The sequence below is a fragment of the Oryzias latipes genome, chromosome 4 (assembly GCF_002234675.1).
Source record: "Oryzias latipes chromosome 4, ASM223467v1".
NCBI lineage: Eukaryota > Metazoa > Chordata > Actinopteri > Beloniformes > Adrianichthyidae > Oryzias > Oryzias latipes.
The window spans coordinates 14,035,790-14,053,974 of record NC_019862.2 but is presented as its reverse complement, the minus strand read 5'-3'; the positions used below and the strand labels follow the sequence as shown (position 1 = coordinate 14,053,974).

At 38.9% G+C, this 18,185-nt stretch overlaps 1 protein-coding gene across 1 annotated transcript; it reads right to left on the bottom strand.

Moving 5' to 3' along the window:
* Window positions 1–2,346: 2,346 nt before the first annotated feature.
* LOC101165222 (interferon-induced protein 44-like) lies at window positions 2,347–10,319 on the bottom strand. Its single transcript, XM_023954262.1, has 8 exons — window positions 10,156–10,319; window positions 8,995–9,538; window positions 8,653–8,701; window positions 8,040–8,235; window positions 4,367–4,519; window positions 4,109–4,280; window positions 3,890–3,990; window positions 2,347–3,799 (listed from the first exon to the last, which is right to left on the bottom strand). Exons 2-8 carry the CDS (start codon window positions 9,488–9,490, stop codon window positions 3,632–3,634), a joined length of 1,335 nt encoding a protein of 444 aa, XP_023810030.1. The 5' UTR covers window positions 9,491–9,538; window positions 10,156–10,319; the 3' UTR covers window positions 2,347–3,631.
* Window positions 10,320–18,185: the final 7,866 nt, after the last annotated feature.

Below are 18,185 nucleotides of genomic sequence, written 5' to 3'. Positions count from 1 at the left end.
ATAATTGCACTGTAATTTTGTTGTACATGTACAATGACAAATAAAGATATTTCTATTCTATCATTGAGAAGAGAGATGAGATTTTTTGATTTATATTCTTATAATTTTTAAAGCTTGTTGTGTATTTAGATGTGTTTCAGATTGTATTCCAGTCCCCTCCTCAAATCAAGATTCCTTCACTTATAGAAGTAATTTTATTGAATAATGATTTAAAGAAATTTGGGCCCTCTTCTGGTGGGGCGTACACTTTAACTAATGTGACAGAGGTGTTATTTATTCTTCCTTTAACGATAACATATCTCCGATCTTTATCAAAAATTAACATTATTTGATATTAATGTTAGTACACCCCTCCTTCTACTGTTTTTATAAGAGCTAAAAAAACAATTTGAATACCCTAATTTAACAAATGTCCCATGTTCTTCTTTGGACAGGTGAGTTTCTTGCATAAATATCACTTGCGCTTTATCTTTCTTAAGTTTTGTTAATACTTTGCTTCTTTTAATGGGATTACCAAGGCCATTCACATTCATTGAGAGTATTTTATAATTTCCTTGCTCACTCATTTCCGTTAAACATAACAAACATCCCAGTAGAAGAGGGCCATATGGAGGATTTGGGGCAACAAAAAGTCCCTTCCATCCTTATTGTCCAGCGTTGAAGTCCTCACCTGTGCTTCTGGAGCCGCCCCATTTAATCCAGTGAATTTGAGGAGGCGTGCTTATTGACATCTTCCAATTATATCACTTATCTTCGTTTCTGGCGAACTCTCTTAGCTTTTCCTTTACTCTTTGCCTGGTGGAGGGTCTGCTCGTTGCCATCCTAGGATCTCCTGCAGACGGGACTCCCCCGCCTTTTCTTCTGATGTCGAGACCGGCACTTCCACATCAAATCCTTGTCTGTGCAGCTCGAGGCTGGCTGCGTGAGCGCTGCTAAAGCGTGTTTTAAATTTAGGCCTCCTGTGCGACTTGGGTTCGACACCCCTGTAGTACGAGTTATAAAATTCATGAATTTGGTGTAAAATGATAAATAAAGATAGAGATAAAAGGATGTCATCAAATTTGTGTGTGTGTGTGTGTTTGTGGGGGGGGGGGGGGGGGGGGTGTTACAGAGAGTTAGGTTATAGGAAGTCAGTGTGGAACCGCCACTGTCTGTATGTGTTTCACGGTTGATGACATCACACTGAATGAATGTGCTCTGATGTACGAGGGAGACGTACCTGATCCATGTTGAATAGTTGATAAATATGCCAAGAGGAGGCTAAAGTTCATCCTGTTCTGATATCTTCTTCATCTATCCACTACGCGGAAGAAAGACCATACCTGCCCCACAGATACTTACATTAACATGAACAAAACGGCTCTTATCTCATATAAATACGTCATATTTTACACAGACTAGAAAATGCAATTCCCTCCTTTTTTCTTCTACCTGTGTATTCGCTGCTTCTCTTCAGTGGGCGAACAGACCACCCTCCTCTTCCTCAGCGTGTTCACAGACGCAGCAGGTGTTTGTAGGATGTCCTAGAAGGCCTCATGTTATAAATCTCTACAACGTTAAAGTGCCTAGGATAGCACAAGGGTTACATAAGAGTGGCAATAACATCATTTTAGGATAAATTAAAGCTTCAGTTAAATTACATTTTCAATAAAGAAACAATTTTGAATAGAGACTTCAACTTGAAAGATTTGAAAACTCAAATAAATCTGGCAAATTTCCTGCTAACCAGTTTAAGGGGCAGCCGTGGTGCAGCGGTAGGGCGGTTGACTCATGATCGTAAGATTGTAGGTTCGATTTCCACCTTGTACGCCCATGTGTCGAAGTGTCCTTGGGCAAGACACTGAACCCCACCTTGACTCTGGTGGGAGGTTGGCGCCAGTGTTCGGCAGCGGAGCTGCCATCAGTGTGTGAATGTGTGTGTGTATGGGTGAATGGGACTGTGACTATAAAGCGCTTTGGGCCTTCGAAAGAAGGTAGAAAGTGCTATATAAGTATACGCCATTTACCATTTACTAAAATGAATGAAGAAAAATCAACAATCAAATCTATTATGGGTTAAACAGGAAATTTCACTTACGACTCGGTCAACATTAATAATGAGTTTAAAGACTTTAATAAAAATGTATACACGTCACAGATCAATCCATCAGAGCAAAGCATAACTCATTTCTTAAAAATGTAAACCTACCCAGATTAAATATGGATCAAATCACAAACTTAAACTCACCGCTCTCGTTGTCTGAACTTCTTGAAGCTCTGTTACTTTTGCCTAATAGCGAAGCTTCAGGCCCTGACGGCTTTCCTGTTGAGTTTTATAAAGGATTCTGGGAACAGCTGGCACCAACGTTTTATAAAATAGTCCCATTTATTAATGAAAGGCAATCACTACCACCTAACATGAACTCAGCCAAGATAATTGTTCTTCTAAAACCAGAAAAAATCCCACAAGCCCCATTTCTTTAATCAATGCAGACGTAAAAATTATTTGAAAAGCACCAGCACAGAGAACATAAGAAAAAAAAAAATCACTCCTCACATAATCCATCTTGATCAAACTTGCTTCATCAAAGGCTGACACTCGAGTGACAATGTCCGCAGACTTGTTAACATAATAGCCAAAGCCACTATTAAAAACCAGGAAATGACCATACTATCGTTGGATGATGACAAAGCTTTTGATAGAGTAAACTGGAAATTCCTCAATGCTGACCTCCATAAGTCTGGGGAATCATTCATTGACTGGATTAAAATATTATGCTTGATGATCCCCACACAGCAGCCACTAAAGTGGTTCAAAACATTAGACTCATCCATATCAGGTTTCTTATGGAACAATAAACCTGCAAGAATTAGTCAAAAAACTTTAAAATCTGCAAAAAGCTATGGAGGCTTAATATTAACTAACTTCCACAACTATTTTCTTACCAATATATTACAATACATCTAAAAATGGTTAAAAAAACAATCCAGAATCCAACTCATGGTTAAACTTAAAACAGGCGTAATGTGGAAAGATCAACCTGTCATATCTACCATTGTTTAGCCTGTTAAAAACTGTTTTTAAAAAAATAGGACTGCTCCCAAAGTATTTATATAAACGCCACTTTAACAGTCTTGTAGGAATTTCTTAAAGTGTCAAACTCCTCACTTTTACTGTGCAAATTGACACCCATCTGAGACATCCCAGACATCCTCATAAACAAAAAAATGTTACACTTCCCAGTTTCTCTAGCAGAGGGCGTAACACTACTAGAGCACCTAAATATTGATAGAAGATTCATAACACTCCAGAAACTATACAGAAATTATACATATATTTTAGATATGTTAAAATGTTGAATTTTCTCATGGTTAACATGCTTTTCTGAAAGAGGGAAGTTTAAGGTACATCCATGCCAAATTTGGTGATTGTACAAAATGCATAATTATTTTAATAACTAGCTCCACTAACAAGGTGTCTGCATTAATCAAGCAGAAGAGAAGAAGTAATCACCCCTAAAAATGAAGGTCTAAAATTCCCCTTTACTTTTAACCCTAACTTCATGAAAGAGAGAGGAAGCCCAAAAAAGAGGTACATGAATGTATAAGAAGGACATAAGGATTGAGGATCCTAAAGAGGATCACTGCTCATTCATTCTCTGTGCTCATCAAAGAAGTCATCCACAAGGTTAAGCATCTGATCGACCGCACTGAGCAGCAGGATGTCGATGGTCGTGTCCAGTCTCAGCACCTCACTGTAGTTCTTCACTGGAACAACGCAGAACAAAGGTACACCGACACGAATGGAAGCCTCCTGCATCTGGATCACATGACACAACATTTAAGAGATTTTAGAGAGTGGAAGACCTGAGTTAAATACATTCTTTCTTTTAAGTTAGAAAATCCGTACTAATTCCTTGATATATATGCTCTTGTAGACATTTGTGATGTCTTCTTTCACCAAAGGGCAGACTTCATCTATTTTAGTGAGCAACACCAGCTGAGTGATCCCTGAAAGAATTACAAGAAAATGTTGTCAAAGTAACAGGTAAAATTACAAACAATGTGAAATAAAAATATTAAAAAAAATGTCTTTGTCCAGCCAATAATTAAGGACTCTAATACTTACCTGACGAGTTGACTGTTTTGCGGATAGCTTTCAGTTTATCTTCCATATTTTGGGACATGATGGAGATCTTGCTGGCATCTATGACATAAGCCACACAGTGGATCTTGTCTTTGAGTTCTGGATTCTTGCGGAAAGCTTGAGCCTCTGATTGCAGAGGAACAGAGGAGTTGAACTGCATGTTTAAAAAGAAAGAATGAGTGGATAGTTCCAAACTGTTAAAAGCGCAACTTTTCAACAAATTCTAATCAAGTCTTTTACCTGATAACGGTCAGGTATGTGACCATTAATGATGTTACTGATCTCAGCAATATTAAGCCCCGCCTTCTCTTCTGCCTCGAGTCCCATGGTGTCACAAAAGACAAGGGGCAGAGATTTGCCTTCACGTCCAGGTGTCACGGAGTAGCTGCGAAACTGCCAGGTGGTTAGAATTAATTTATATATATGTATACAGCGGGGAAAATAAGTATCGAACACGTGAACATTTCTCTCAAAAAACATATTTCTAATCGAGCAATTGACACGAAATTTTCACCAGATGTCGGCATCAACCCAAGTAATGCACACATAGAAAGAAATCCAAACATTTATGTCCATAAATGAAGTTATGTGTAATAAAGTGAAATGGCACAGGGAATAAGTAATGAACACATGAAGAAAGGGAGCGGTAAAAAGTTCTGGCAAGCAAAGAAAGCAGCAGGAATTTGTCAGTATTCAGAAGGTTAACCTGCCCCCTATTAGTGCAAAGTAATATCAGCTGGTATAGTCCTGATTGATGCCTTTTTAAAAAGGTTTCTCACTAGCAAGGTGTTAAACAAGAAGCATTGCATGATGGGTAAAAGCAAAGAGCTGTCCAAAGACCTATGCAACCTTATTGTGGCAGAAATGAGGCCAACATCAGTCACCTCCTCTACATGGATGACATCAAGCTATATGCTAAGAGCGAGCGTGGTATTGACTCCCTGATCCACACCACCAGGATCTACAGTACTGACATTGGGATGTCATTCAGGCTCGAGAAATGCAGCCGGATGGTGACAAAGAGAGGCAAGGTAGTCCACACAGGAGGGGTCTCACTCCCAGACGGAACAATAGCAGACATCAAGGAGAGTTACAAGTACCTTGGAATTCTGCAGGCAACAAGGAAAGCTGCAACAGCTAAATACCTCCAACGAGTAAGCCAAGTCCTGAGAAGCCAGCTCAATGGCAAAAATAAGACCCGGGCAATTAACAGCTACGCACTGCCAGTTATCAGATACCCTGCAGGAATAATTAGATGGCCAAAGGAAGAGATACAGACCACAGATGTTAAAACACCAAAGATTCTCACCATGCATGGAGGGTTCCATCCCAAATCCAGCACCATGAGACTGTATGGAGGAGGAGGCAGAGGACTAGTGAGCGTAGAAGCCACTATCCAGGATGAAACATCCAAGATCCATGAGTACATCAAGCTCAACGCCCCAACTGACAGTGTGCTCAGTGAATGTCTCAGGCAATGGAGAGCAGAGGATACAGTGCTGGAGGACAGATCCTCATGGGAGGACAAACCCCTGCATGGGATGTACCACCGGACCATAACTGAAGTGGCTGATATCAAGACGTCATACCAATGGCTAGAAAGGGCTGGCCTACAGGACAGCACTGAAGCACTCATCCTGGCAGCCCAGGAACAAGCCCTGAGCACCAGAGCAATAGAGGCTCAGATCTACCACACCAGACAAGACCCAAGGTGTAGGCTGTGCAAAGAGGCCCCTGAAACAATCCAGCACATAACTGCAGGGTGTAAGATGCTGGCAGGGAAAGCATACATGGAGCGCCACAATCAAGTGGCTGGAATAATATACAGGAACATGTGTGCAGAATATGAACTGGAAACCCCTCGGTCAAAATGGGAAACACCTCCGAAGGTGGTAGAGAATGAGAGGGCAAAGATCCTGTGGGACTTCCAGATCCAGACAGACAGGATGGTAATGGCGAACCAACCAGACATTGTAGTGGTGGATAAAGAACAGAGGAAAGCCGTTGTGGTGGATGTGGCAGTGCCAAGCGATGGGAACATCAGGAAGAAGGAACATGAGAAACTGGAGAAATACCAGGGACTCAGAGAAGAACTGGAGAAAGCATGGAAAGTGAAGGTGACAGTGGTGCCTGTGGTAATTGGAGCACTCGGGGCAGTAACCCCCAAGCTGGAGGAGTGGCTACAACAGATACCTGGAAAGACCTCAGACCTCTCAGTCCAGAAAAGCGCAGTGCTAGGAACAGCTAGATACTGCGCAGGACCCTCAAGCTCCCAGGCCTCTGGTAGAGGACCCGAGCTTGGAGGAGAAACCACCCGCGGAGGGTGAGAGGGGCGTTTTTATATATATATATATATATATATATATATATATATATATATATATTACCTCTCTATAAAAGATTTAGCCAACGAGGTGTTCATGATCATAAACTAATGGTGTACACAAAAGGTTGATCGCATGGGACAGTAAACTGTGTAATAAAGTATGTCAACATGTATTATGGTTTTAATAAAAAGTCTATGGTCAATATTTGGATTGCTCAGAAAAGTGTTCATTTGGCTTCTATGTGATAAATTTTAACACTTTTAGATAAAAATGCTTACTGTGCCCTCTCAACCATCTGCGGGAGGGACATAGCGGTGCAGCATTAAAACCGCTCGTCCTATGTTTTTGGCCAGCAGGTTGGGCATATTTTGAATCATTGTAAGTACAGGCATGAATGACAAGTTTGTTGAGAAACAGTTTAGAGATAGAGCAAAATCTAGCTTTTATTTTGATAGTTCACTTATTGGCAAGTGATATATATATTAGCTAAATATTTAGTTTGGAGTTAAATATTTATTTAGCAAATAAATATCAATACACGGTAAATTGTGTTGTGATATTGGGCTATATTAATAAAATTGAAACTGAAATATCAAAGGTTACACTGTCAGTAAGAGCACTGAGCATGAAGCTCCCACCCTAGTCCATCTAAAACCCACAAGAAAAGGGTTAAAAGCCGAAACTGAAGGTTTTCAAGCTAAAACTGAAAGAAAAAAGAATTGAAGGTGAAAAAAAGATTTAAAAGTGAAAATTTTTGTTTTGATACTTAAAAAACAGACCATTTGAAAAAGGAAAGTATAAAGGTTATATTCAACTTGCAGCAATTATCATTCACTTTTTCAAAGTCTGTTTTTGGTAGTGGTGTCATGCGATCAATTTTTTGGTGCTATTAATTAATCGCGACCTGTAATTAATATATCAAATAAATCCATTTTAATCGCAAACATTTTTAACTAAATTGCCGTTGGAAAAATACCTCATTTTAAAGTATTTGTATCTAAATTGGTGACATTGTGGCACAGTAAAAGTTCAGAATATAGCTAAGCAGAGGCTTTATAAAAAATGTTTTAATTATAACAGACTTCCAACTTTACTTTTACACCACCAAGGGGTGTTTTGTTTTCAGTCTCAAACAACTAAAAAATTATATACATTAGGTTGTACTTCAGTTTTCAAACTTTTGGCCCCCAGTTGCCGCCATATTTAAGTTGTTTTTTTTTCCTAGCATGTGAGTGTGCACAAGTGTACTTGTGAGTGTGCGTTTGGAGAGTGCATTCACTTCCTTCCATAAAGTGTATCCACAGGAACTGTTTAGAAGTCCAAAGATGGTCACTCAAAATATCGATCTGATTTAGATTTCTCTGTTGCTCATTTTCTGCAAATTGGTTAATTGATCTAAAAAACATGGTTAGAAAAATCAAGATTTCATTTTTGAGAGCATTCTTTGTTTGCAAATGTTTTCACACTTGCCTGAAATTTTTGGCATAGTGTTGTAAATAAATAAATATAAATTAAATATATAAATATAAATTATTTTTAAGAACAATTATAATTATGTGTTTTACTGTTTTGGGGCAATAACTCACCAGTGTTGTCACGCTGGTAGATGAGGTTCCAGGTGTGGCCTGGCTGGTGATATGACCTTTAAATATAGATTTGAAAGAATTGAAGAAGCTGGATTTTCCAGCTCCAACTGGTCCAACAAGTAAAACCCGTGCTTCAGACACGGAACTGATCGAGGGTTTGTAGGATTCAATTCTCTCCATCAACGTCTTCTTTTGCCTGCATAAAATAAAGAGCATGTACAGAATCTCGTTTAAAACTATTGTTATTCTGAAAATTATTTTTTTATTATTTTTACAAGCAACAGCTGTTTTATTCTAGATTGTTTACAATATTTCACAGATTTGAAACTTTCTGACAAGTGTTTAAACTGCAATGATGTTTTGCCGGTTTTTTTTTAACCCTTGTGCTATCCTAGGCACTTTAACATTGGGAGTTGGGTCATCTAGACCCACTAGACAGTACTCTGAACCTTTTTTTCTTCAATGATTTCTGATCCTCACTGGTGTCCATGTATACATGAAATCTTTCCACCTTTATCCACCTTTGTCATGGTAGGGAGAACACGTCAATGTAAGGGTGGGGTCATCTAAGATAGCACAAGGGTTAAGTTTTGGAATTTGAATAGTTTCTTACTCAGAGTTCCAATTCAATGTCCTCCATGGGTTTTCAAACTGGAAGGATTCTGTTAAAGAGAAAAACAAAGGATCAAAATAAATAAATAAATACTTAATACAAAACTACAAAATAGCTGCCTTTGTTGGTGTTTTTTTCTCCAGTCAGGTTTTATTTTTAGTTAAATTATTTTTTAAGTTCTAGTTTAACTCATGTTGAACTAATATTGTGATGTTCACATTGAGTTTTTTGTGTTTTAAATTTGAACTTTGCTGATTTTTTTTTCCAGAAGTCTGCCTTCTGCATATTTTACTCCAAGTAGATGAAAATTGTGTGTGGATTTTTTTAAACAGTAAATCTTACCTTCCACCTGGTAAACTTCACATTCAGTCAGGTCCAAGTCATTGCCATGCATCTTTTCAGCTGTGAAGTTGTAATATTTACTGTGAAGATGACCTCCAAAACTTCCAGGATTGCTGTACACTTTTTTTTGGTTCTTATAGACAAGAATCAATGTGTTCCCAAAGTTAGGACCGCTATTCATGTCCATTTTCACTGCATATGGAGCATTAGTGACTGGATATGTGTTGAGCTTTTCTTCACTGAAGGAGAACAGAAAGGCCTGGTTATCATTTACAAACTGTCTAGACTGACTGAACGGTTGACTGGTGTAGCCTCCAAACACATGTCCAGATTTGTTGTAGCCCACAGACACCGTGGATGACTTGTTGTCACAGTGTTGGTGGAAAGCTGCTCCAGTGAAACCATGGATGCTGGCTTTGTAGAGCAAAATCAGTTTGAAATTTCCCAGCTGAGAGCAGATTGCTTTCTGCTGCGTCTCAGTAAGCTTGGAGTTCATCTCTGAGTTAATGTTGATTAAGCTTTTGAGTCTCTGTCAACAACAAACCTTAAAAAGAGAAGAAAGAAAATATATACTGTTACTCAAAGTCTTGTGTGGTATTTAGAAAAGAATATGCATACAACTTTGAATTTAGTAATAAAATAATAACACACCCAGCTTTTTAACTTGAATAAATGAATCGCTACCCTTAATTTCACTGAGGTTTCTAATTTTTGCTCACACTGCCATATAAATCATGGCTGTGAAACGTTCCCGTCTTTAGGGAGGGAGATATAGGAACTATAAATAGTACAGCGGTGGACACAAATTCACATTTAAGACATTTTTTACCTAATCCAAACCACCTTCCCCCTTATTTTTCTTTTCTTCTTTTACACACAGACAGGATTTCATAAATGTTAAAGGCGAGGTTTGTCAAAACTGGAGTAATGTTACTAAAATGACAACAGAAAAAAATTTCCTTTCCTCATAGCCTGCTTCAATAATAATTCAGAATGTGCACAACTGGGCAAACCATTACAAATCCAAGTATTTGCTCTAAACCTTACCAAAGTTAAATAACCTTACCAAGGTAAAGTAAGAACAGTCACAACGAACAAGATCAAAAATCATTTAGACAATTCAAGAAATACTGACTTTCAGGTAGAAATGTAATGACTCACCTTTTTTCTTTGTTGAAAGCTGAGAGCAAATAAATGTAAAAGCTTTCAGTGACCTTGGTCCACCTCGTTCGACAGAAGCGAAAGCAAAAGTTCAGCTTAAAGTTAAAGCCTTAAACTGAAAGTATAAAAGACAAAAACAAAGACAGACACATGAAGAGATGTTGAAGATTACTTCATTACTTTTACGTATTTTAGGTGCGAAGTAAATTTATAAAGTAAAAAGAATTGATGTTCATTCAGCAAGCTAATGCATTGGTAGAATAATGTGAAAAAGCACTTTACATAAAAGCAGTCATAAAAGATGAAAAGTCATAAAAGATGAAAATTAATTAAACAGAAAACACAGAACAATCGTGCACACCTCCTCCCACCCAGTTCCACAATATAACTTTGAACAAAAACTTAAGAACTGCTGCTTAAAGAAACAGTCTGGCTTGGTACTGTCGTGCACAAACGGAATAAGGCGGATCCATTTATTCCAAAGCCCAGCCCGACCACAAGGGTCATTGCCTCAGTGCCCACCCAACACAGCAGGGCTCACTCTACGGCTAATAGACCATGGAACAGGACCCCAGCTATGAGAATGAGCACCACAGCAACAGCACCACCTACAGGTGAAGCCTGTATTACCCCGGAGCAATGGATCCCTAAAAGGAAACACTGGAGTAAGAAAAGACATCAGAATATAAGCAACGAGGAAATAAGAAAACAATAATAATAAAATAAAATAATATATAAGAATAATCTTAAAAAATTAAAAATCATTAGAAATGATTACAACATAACCTTAAATAATGTGGATATAATAATAATAAAAAGAAAGAAAGTGAAAGTGCTACTTTCTGTGACACACCTAGGTGTGCGAAATCTGTTCTCTGCATTTGACCCAACCCCTGGGGGAGCGGGGAGCTGCAGACGAGCCACGCCCGGGAGGCAGTAGCGTTAAGGAAGGACCCCCACCAACTGATGTGAAGTGCTCGACATTGATATGGTAATTGCCCCCAGTACCATTGTTTATTCCCCTCCGGGAATTGAACCCTGGATTCCTGCGTGGCAGCCCTTTACCTTACCAACCAAAACAAAAGGGTAGTATATAAAATAATAATAGTCTTTATGCAAGTAAAAAATGTATTAAATAGGGAAAATAAATGGAAAAAAAGAATAAAAGACTAAAAGAAAAAAATGTTTGGGGGAAGGTGGGGGTGGGGGGGGTGGGGGGGGGGGAATTAGTTAAGTTTAGGATTGTGGTTTGGGTCAGGGTTCGGTGACCTGGAGGGATAAAAACTAAAAATGGAGATTAAGTTAGGTGTAGGGATGGGGGGGGGGGGGATTGGTTAGGATTAGGATTAGGGTTTGGGTCAGGGTTAGGTGTTCTGGAGGGATAAAAAGTAAATTGAGATCAATTTAGGTTTAGGGTTTGGAGGGGGGGGGGGGGGGGGACGAGAATGGACATTGTGTGAAAAGTCATGTAAAATATTAAAAAGGTGGATCTTGAGTCTCTTCTTAAAAACCTCCACAGTCTCTGCAGCACCGAAGTTCTACCGCAGGCTGTTCCACAGGCGAGGACCTTAATGGACCGTAGTGGAATAAGGCCTCATCGTGTGTTTTGGTCCTCACCTTCGGAGCAGCTAAGAGGCCAGTGCGGGAGGACCTGCAGGGTCCATCAGGGTTTACATCTTAAAAAGCAGATCAGTTTAATAAGAAGCCCCAAGACCGTAAAAACATTTATAAACTATTAAGAGAACTTTAAAATTAATCCTAAAAAGTGCAGGGAGCCAATGTTAGGATTTTAAAACTGGTGTAATACGTTCCTGTGATTGCATTAATAAAGCCATCATCCACATACAGCCTGACCTTAAAAGGAAAATGCTAATCAAACACAAGAAACACTTGAACAGAGGGAACACTTCATGCAGTTCAATAATATGAACATTTTACTATGCAAAAATTGCTAGGATAATTGGGGGGGGGAAACTAAAGTTCCAAGTGCTATTTAACCTTATAGTGACACACTGGCATACATTTTGCAGTTAATGGCAGCATTACATTTTTTAAAACCCTTTTACTCTTGGTTCATCTCAAATCTAATGCTAAAACTGGAAATGAGCAAGTGGTACACAGAGGGCTAATGCTTGCTAGCTCTCAAAGTGTGCATTCAAGTTGTACAGACAAAACACCAGTAAAATTACAACTACTTATGAGAAACAGTGAAAATGTTGGAAAGAGGTTAAATACTTTTGCACCGTTTTTATCACCACAAAAGAGAACTTACCTTTAAATTCTCAAAGACCATCCAGTCCTTATGGCCACTTCCAAATCTTTTACATTGAAACTTTCAGACACTGCATTGTGCAGAAGCTGACTGTTTTAAGTTATTCTGCCCTTAATAAATCCCATAAAGAGTGCAAATAAATATAACTTGCATTTTAATCTGGTTTAACAGATCTTGAACAGTGTTCTGAAATGTTTGAACGGTTTGAGTTTTTGTTAGTTTTTTTTTTTTTTAATAAAACGCATCTTTTTCACCAGGTAAACTTCACATTCAGTCAGGTTCAAGTCCTTGCCATTCATGTCTTCAGCATTGAAATTGTAATGTTGTGGGACCAGAAAATTTGCTACTTTTCCAGCATAGGTGTACACTTTTGGTTTGTTCCCATAGACAAAAATCAATGTGTTCCCAAGATTAAGACCACTATTCCTGACCATTTTCACTGCATGTGAAGCCTAATTGACTGGATATGTGTTGAGCCTTTCTCCGCTGAACAGAAAGGCCTGGTCATCTTTCACCCACTGTCCAGTCTGACTGGTTGACTGGTGTAGCCTCCAAACACAAATCCAGAGGAGTTGTAGCCCACAGACAGAGTGGGTGACTTGTCACAGTGTTTATGGAAAGCAGCTCCAGTGAAACCATAGAGCTGCTTTGTAGAGCAATTTCGGTTTAACATTTCCCAGCTGAAAGCAGATTGTTATCAGCTGCTTCTTGGTGAGCTTGGAGTTCATCTCAGCTGATATAGCAATCAAGTGGAAAATGCTTCAATCAACTTGAATCAGTCTCGATACCAAACTTTAAATAAATAAAAAAGAAAACGTACATAATTTTACTTAAAAGGCACTAAGAAGAAGAAAAAATATGCATAGAAATGTGACAATAGAATGAACAAACAAATTGTTTTTTTAATTCAATTGTACTTTCAATAATTCAAACTTATCCAGCATCTGTAATTTGGATTAAATGAATTACTACAAAAAATTGTTCTGAAGTTTTGTCTTAATTGGTATTTAAACCATAGCTTCGACATTTTCTCATCTCTAATCTGACACTAATCTAACCATAGGCAGATCAGCAGCAGACACAAATGCACAAGTACCAAAAAAGTTATGAATACAAGTATTTGACATAACACCATTTTCATCAGTAAGGGGATTTCTGGGAATCCTACTGGTAAAATTTCCACCAGATGTTGGCATGAACCAAAATTACTTTGTATTGCTTTTCTTTGAAACAGTACTTGATGATGCAAGGTCTTCATCACGTTCTCTCCGAGTGGTTGTTTGCTTTCCTGATTATTCTTTGGACTCCTTGTACAGGGATCTTATGTGGAGCATTTATTATGACTCAACTTTCAATTTATTAACATATTGCTCAGACAACTTTTTTTGTTACTCTATTAGATTCCCACCAATATTGTTCTGAAAGACATCTGCATATAGAGGTCTGCTACACATCTACTTGAAGCCATCCAATATTGGGATATTTTTAGATGTCTATTAGAATACTTTTTAAAACATTTACTAGATATAAAAATAAATTCTACAATTTTACATCCATCCATTTATCTTCAGAACACACTGAATCCATTTTGGGGTCTCAGGATTGCTGGTTCCAACCCAGCTACTGTTGGGCAAAGGCCATGTACACCCAGAAGAAGTTGTCAGCCTATTGCACCCTTTTTCTGTTCTTCTTCTTCTTTTGGTTTTATTGGCGGGCGGCACCATCGTAAAGGTGCATTACCGCGACCTACTGCATTGGACTATAGGTCAGAGTGGGGACTACCTAACCAACCATACAGAGAAACAAATAAAATAAAATAAAAATAAAATAAAAAAATCCCTCACCCATCCCTAGATTGTCCCCCATAACCTAGTTCTCTTCAAAAAACCTATAATCACACCATGTAACTTTTCCTCCCCTCCCAAAAGCTTCTTTAAACTAAGGTGTTCACCCTCTTTCAACCGTACCCTTCTTTCCAGTTGTCGTCTTTCCTCCCCATACAGTTCACAGTGACATAAAACGTGCTCAACTGACTCTTCCCCTTTCCCACACTCACACAAACCAGTTGGGTGTTTCCCTATGAGATGCAATGTATTATTTAAACCAGTGTGACCCATCCTCAACCGTAATATTATGCCACGATCTCTGGTGTCTACTCTGATATTCAGACCTTTCCCTACTTTGTCCTGAATTCTAAATAAATGTCGACCCTTCCCCTCCCTTTCCCATTGTGTCTGCCATTCGTCCATAATATGCCTCCTAATAATCGCCCTTATTTCTGTTCTAGCTAATGGAATTTCCATCTCCATACCTCGTTTCAACGCCCTTTTAGCCAGAAAATCAGCCATTTCATTTCCCTCCACCCCCCTATGTGCTGGTACCCACATAAATCTAATGTTTATTTTCAATTTTTCCAACCTGAACAAACTCTCATAAATTTCATACAATATATCTGATCTGCTATCAGAATAGTAAGACTTCAGAGACATCAAAGCTGACAATGAGTCTGAACAAATAATACCATCTCCAACTCTATTCTGTTCTAACCAGCTTAAACTATATGATATTGCCAACATTTCAACTGTAAAAACTGAAAGATCCTTTTGCGTCTTAATTCCAATATATTTCCCCAATGTAGGGATACAGAAAGAAAAACCAGTTCTCATTGTGTCTGGATCTTTAGATCCATCTGTATATATAGGGATAAATGAAGCATGGACCGTGTCTAACCTATCTGCTGTTATCTCATCCCAGTTTCCCTTCCATTTGCTACCCTCCATTGTTCTATGGAGATACAAATCCACTTGTATGGTTGGAAAAACCCAGAAAGGAGTGGTCGGGTACAAAAATGTCTTAACTAGGGTTTTACCATGAATGTTTGCTTTTCTCGCAAAACTAGCTAATTTCCAAGCAATACTTTCTTTTGACCCATTACCACTTTCCCAACAAGGAGCAATAGCTCTCCTAACCATGTGTTCTACATCTACACAACCCTGTATTTTCACCCAATAATTAAGCATCAGTTGTTTGATTCTGAGAGTCAATGGTAGTTCCCCCATTTCAACTTGTAATGACACAGCAGGAGTTGACCTCATAGCCCCAGTACATATTCTCAATGCCTGATTTTGGATTACCTCAATCTTATGTAACAGCGTTTTGCAAGCTGTATTATAAACAATGATTCCATAATCTGTGACTGACCTAATCATAGTAATATATATTTGCTTTAAAGCCTGCGCACTAGCTCCCCACCCAGTACCTTTCAAGCATCTCATTATATTTATGACTTTCTTACATCTCCCTACTATACTATCAATATTCTCTCTCCATTTCAACTTTGTATCAAATATGACTCCCAGATATCTAAAACTATGCACTTGCTCCATTGCTTCTCCATGTAATTTTAAGTTCAAAACAGTATCACGTTTCCTAGTAAAAACCATGCATTTTGTTTTAGTCACTGAAAACTTGAACCCCCAATCATATGACCAGTTTTCCACCTCTGTAATAGCGTCTTGTATCTTTCTCTCTACATAACGAATATTCCTTTCCCTTTTCCACAAGGCTCCATCATCTGCAAATAATGCTTTCCCAAATTCGCATCCAAGTGAATTAAAGATATCATTAATCATAATTAAAAACAGCACAGGGCTAATCACACTTCCTTGTGGGGTTCCATTATCCACTATTCACTCAGGTTCCTCAGGTTCCCCCTCTGATGCGATTCCACCCCGATTATTTAAAGAGGTTATCACTACTCTGGGACCTGCAGTTCTTGCTGTTGTAAACGGCAGCCTTTCCTCTGGTGTGTTTCCTAGAAACTGTAAACATGCTACAGTACAGCCATTGATAAAGAAGCCTAACCTGGATCCCTCTGTGCTGTCCAATTTTAGACCCATTTCTAAACTTCCTTTCCTCTCAAAGATTCTGGAAAAAATTGTGTATGTTCAATTGAAGGATTTTTTAGATGAAAATGGCAACCTTGAGGTTTTCCAGTCTGGCTTCAAATCTCTTCACAGCACCGAGTCAGCTCTGCTTAGGGTGTTTAACGACATCCTCTTAGCTACAGATGCTGGGGACCATGTGGTTCTGGTACTACTGGATCTTACGGCTGCCTTCGACACACTGGATCACAACATCTTGATCTCCCGGTTACAGCAACTTGTAGGCATCCGTGGCACTGCTCTGCAGTGGTTCAGGTCATATCTAGAAGATAGAACATTTTGTGTAAACCTCAATAATGTTCAATCTTCCTCTGCTCCTCTACTGTATGGGGTCCCGCAGGGTTCAGTCCTTGGGCCTCTGCTTTTCTCCCTTTACTTACTCCCCCTGGGTTCCATTCTTAGAAAGCATAACTGTGCTTTTCATTGCTATGCGGATGATACCCAGATATACGTCCCAATAACAAAGAAGGATGCCCACTCCATCAGCCCTTTAATTAAGTGCTTGGAGGAATTGAAAATCTGGATGGCTCTGAATTTTCTCCACCTCAATGAGGAAAAGACAGAGGTGATTGTCTTTGGTCCCAGTGGCAACAGTGAGTCACACCCAATAGCTCTGGGCTCTCTCACTCAATCGGTGAAATCCACAGTCACAAATTTAGGAGTGAAGATGGACACTGGTTTTAATTTGGACAGGCAGATCAGTTTAGTGGTGAGATCCAGCTTCTTTCAGTTAAGGCAGCTTGCCAAAGTCAAATCATTTTTATCAAGAAAGCACTTTGAGACAGTAATCCACGCCTTTGTTACAACTCGGCTGGATTACTGTAACTCCCTTTACTTTGGTACCCCTCACTCATCCTTGTCCCGTCTCCAGCTGGTGCAGAACGCTGCTGCACGCTTGTTAACTGGAACGTGGAAGAGAGAGCATATTACACCAGTTCTGGCTTCTCTCCACTGGCTGCCTGTCCATTTTAGAGTTCGTTTTAAAATTCTTTTATTTGTTTTTAAGTCTTTAAATGGTCTGGCTCCGCCCTACCTCTCTGAGCTGCTACACCTGCATTTCCCTTCCCGCTCACTTAGATCAGCTGACCAGCTGCTCCTAGATGTGCCAAGGACACGGCGGAAACTCAGAGGGGATAGAGCATTTGCTGTTGCTGGCCCCAGCTTGTGGAATGCACTCCCTATGCAGGTTAGGCAGGCCCGTTCACTGAATGATTTTAAATCCAAGTTAAAAACTCACCTTTTCTCCCTGGCTTTTAACTCAGTATGAGTTGATGTTTTTATTGGTTTTATAAATTTATTTTTATTGGTTTTATTGGTTTTATGTATTTTTATTTAATGTATCGATTTCTTATTGATTTTATTCTGTTTTAGTTTGTTGTTTTGTTTTATTCTGCATTGTTAAGCACTTTGGTCAGCTTCTGCTGTTTTAAAAGCGCTTTATAAATAAAGTTGACTTGACTTGACTTGACTTGACTATATACCTATTAGAAAAGGACTGTCCTAGTCTAACTTGTATATATCTATCAAATAAAAATCCCTTAATCCAATTATAAATTCTTTCACGAAGTCCTAACCTACCTAATTTTATCAATAAACCCTCTTTCCAGACCATATCATAAGCCTTTTCAATGTCAAAAAATACTGCCACTAAATATTCTTTATTTACTTGGGCTTTCCTAATGTCTGCTTCAAGGCAGACTACAGGGTCCATTGTCCCTCGACCTTTCCTAAAACCATTCTGGTATTGGGACAGTAAATTTTTTCTTTCCAGGTGGTAAGACAATCTCTCATTTATCATTCTTTCCATTACTTTC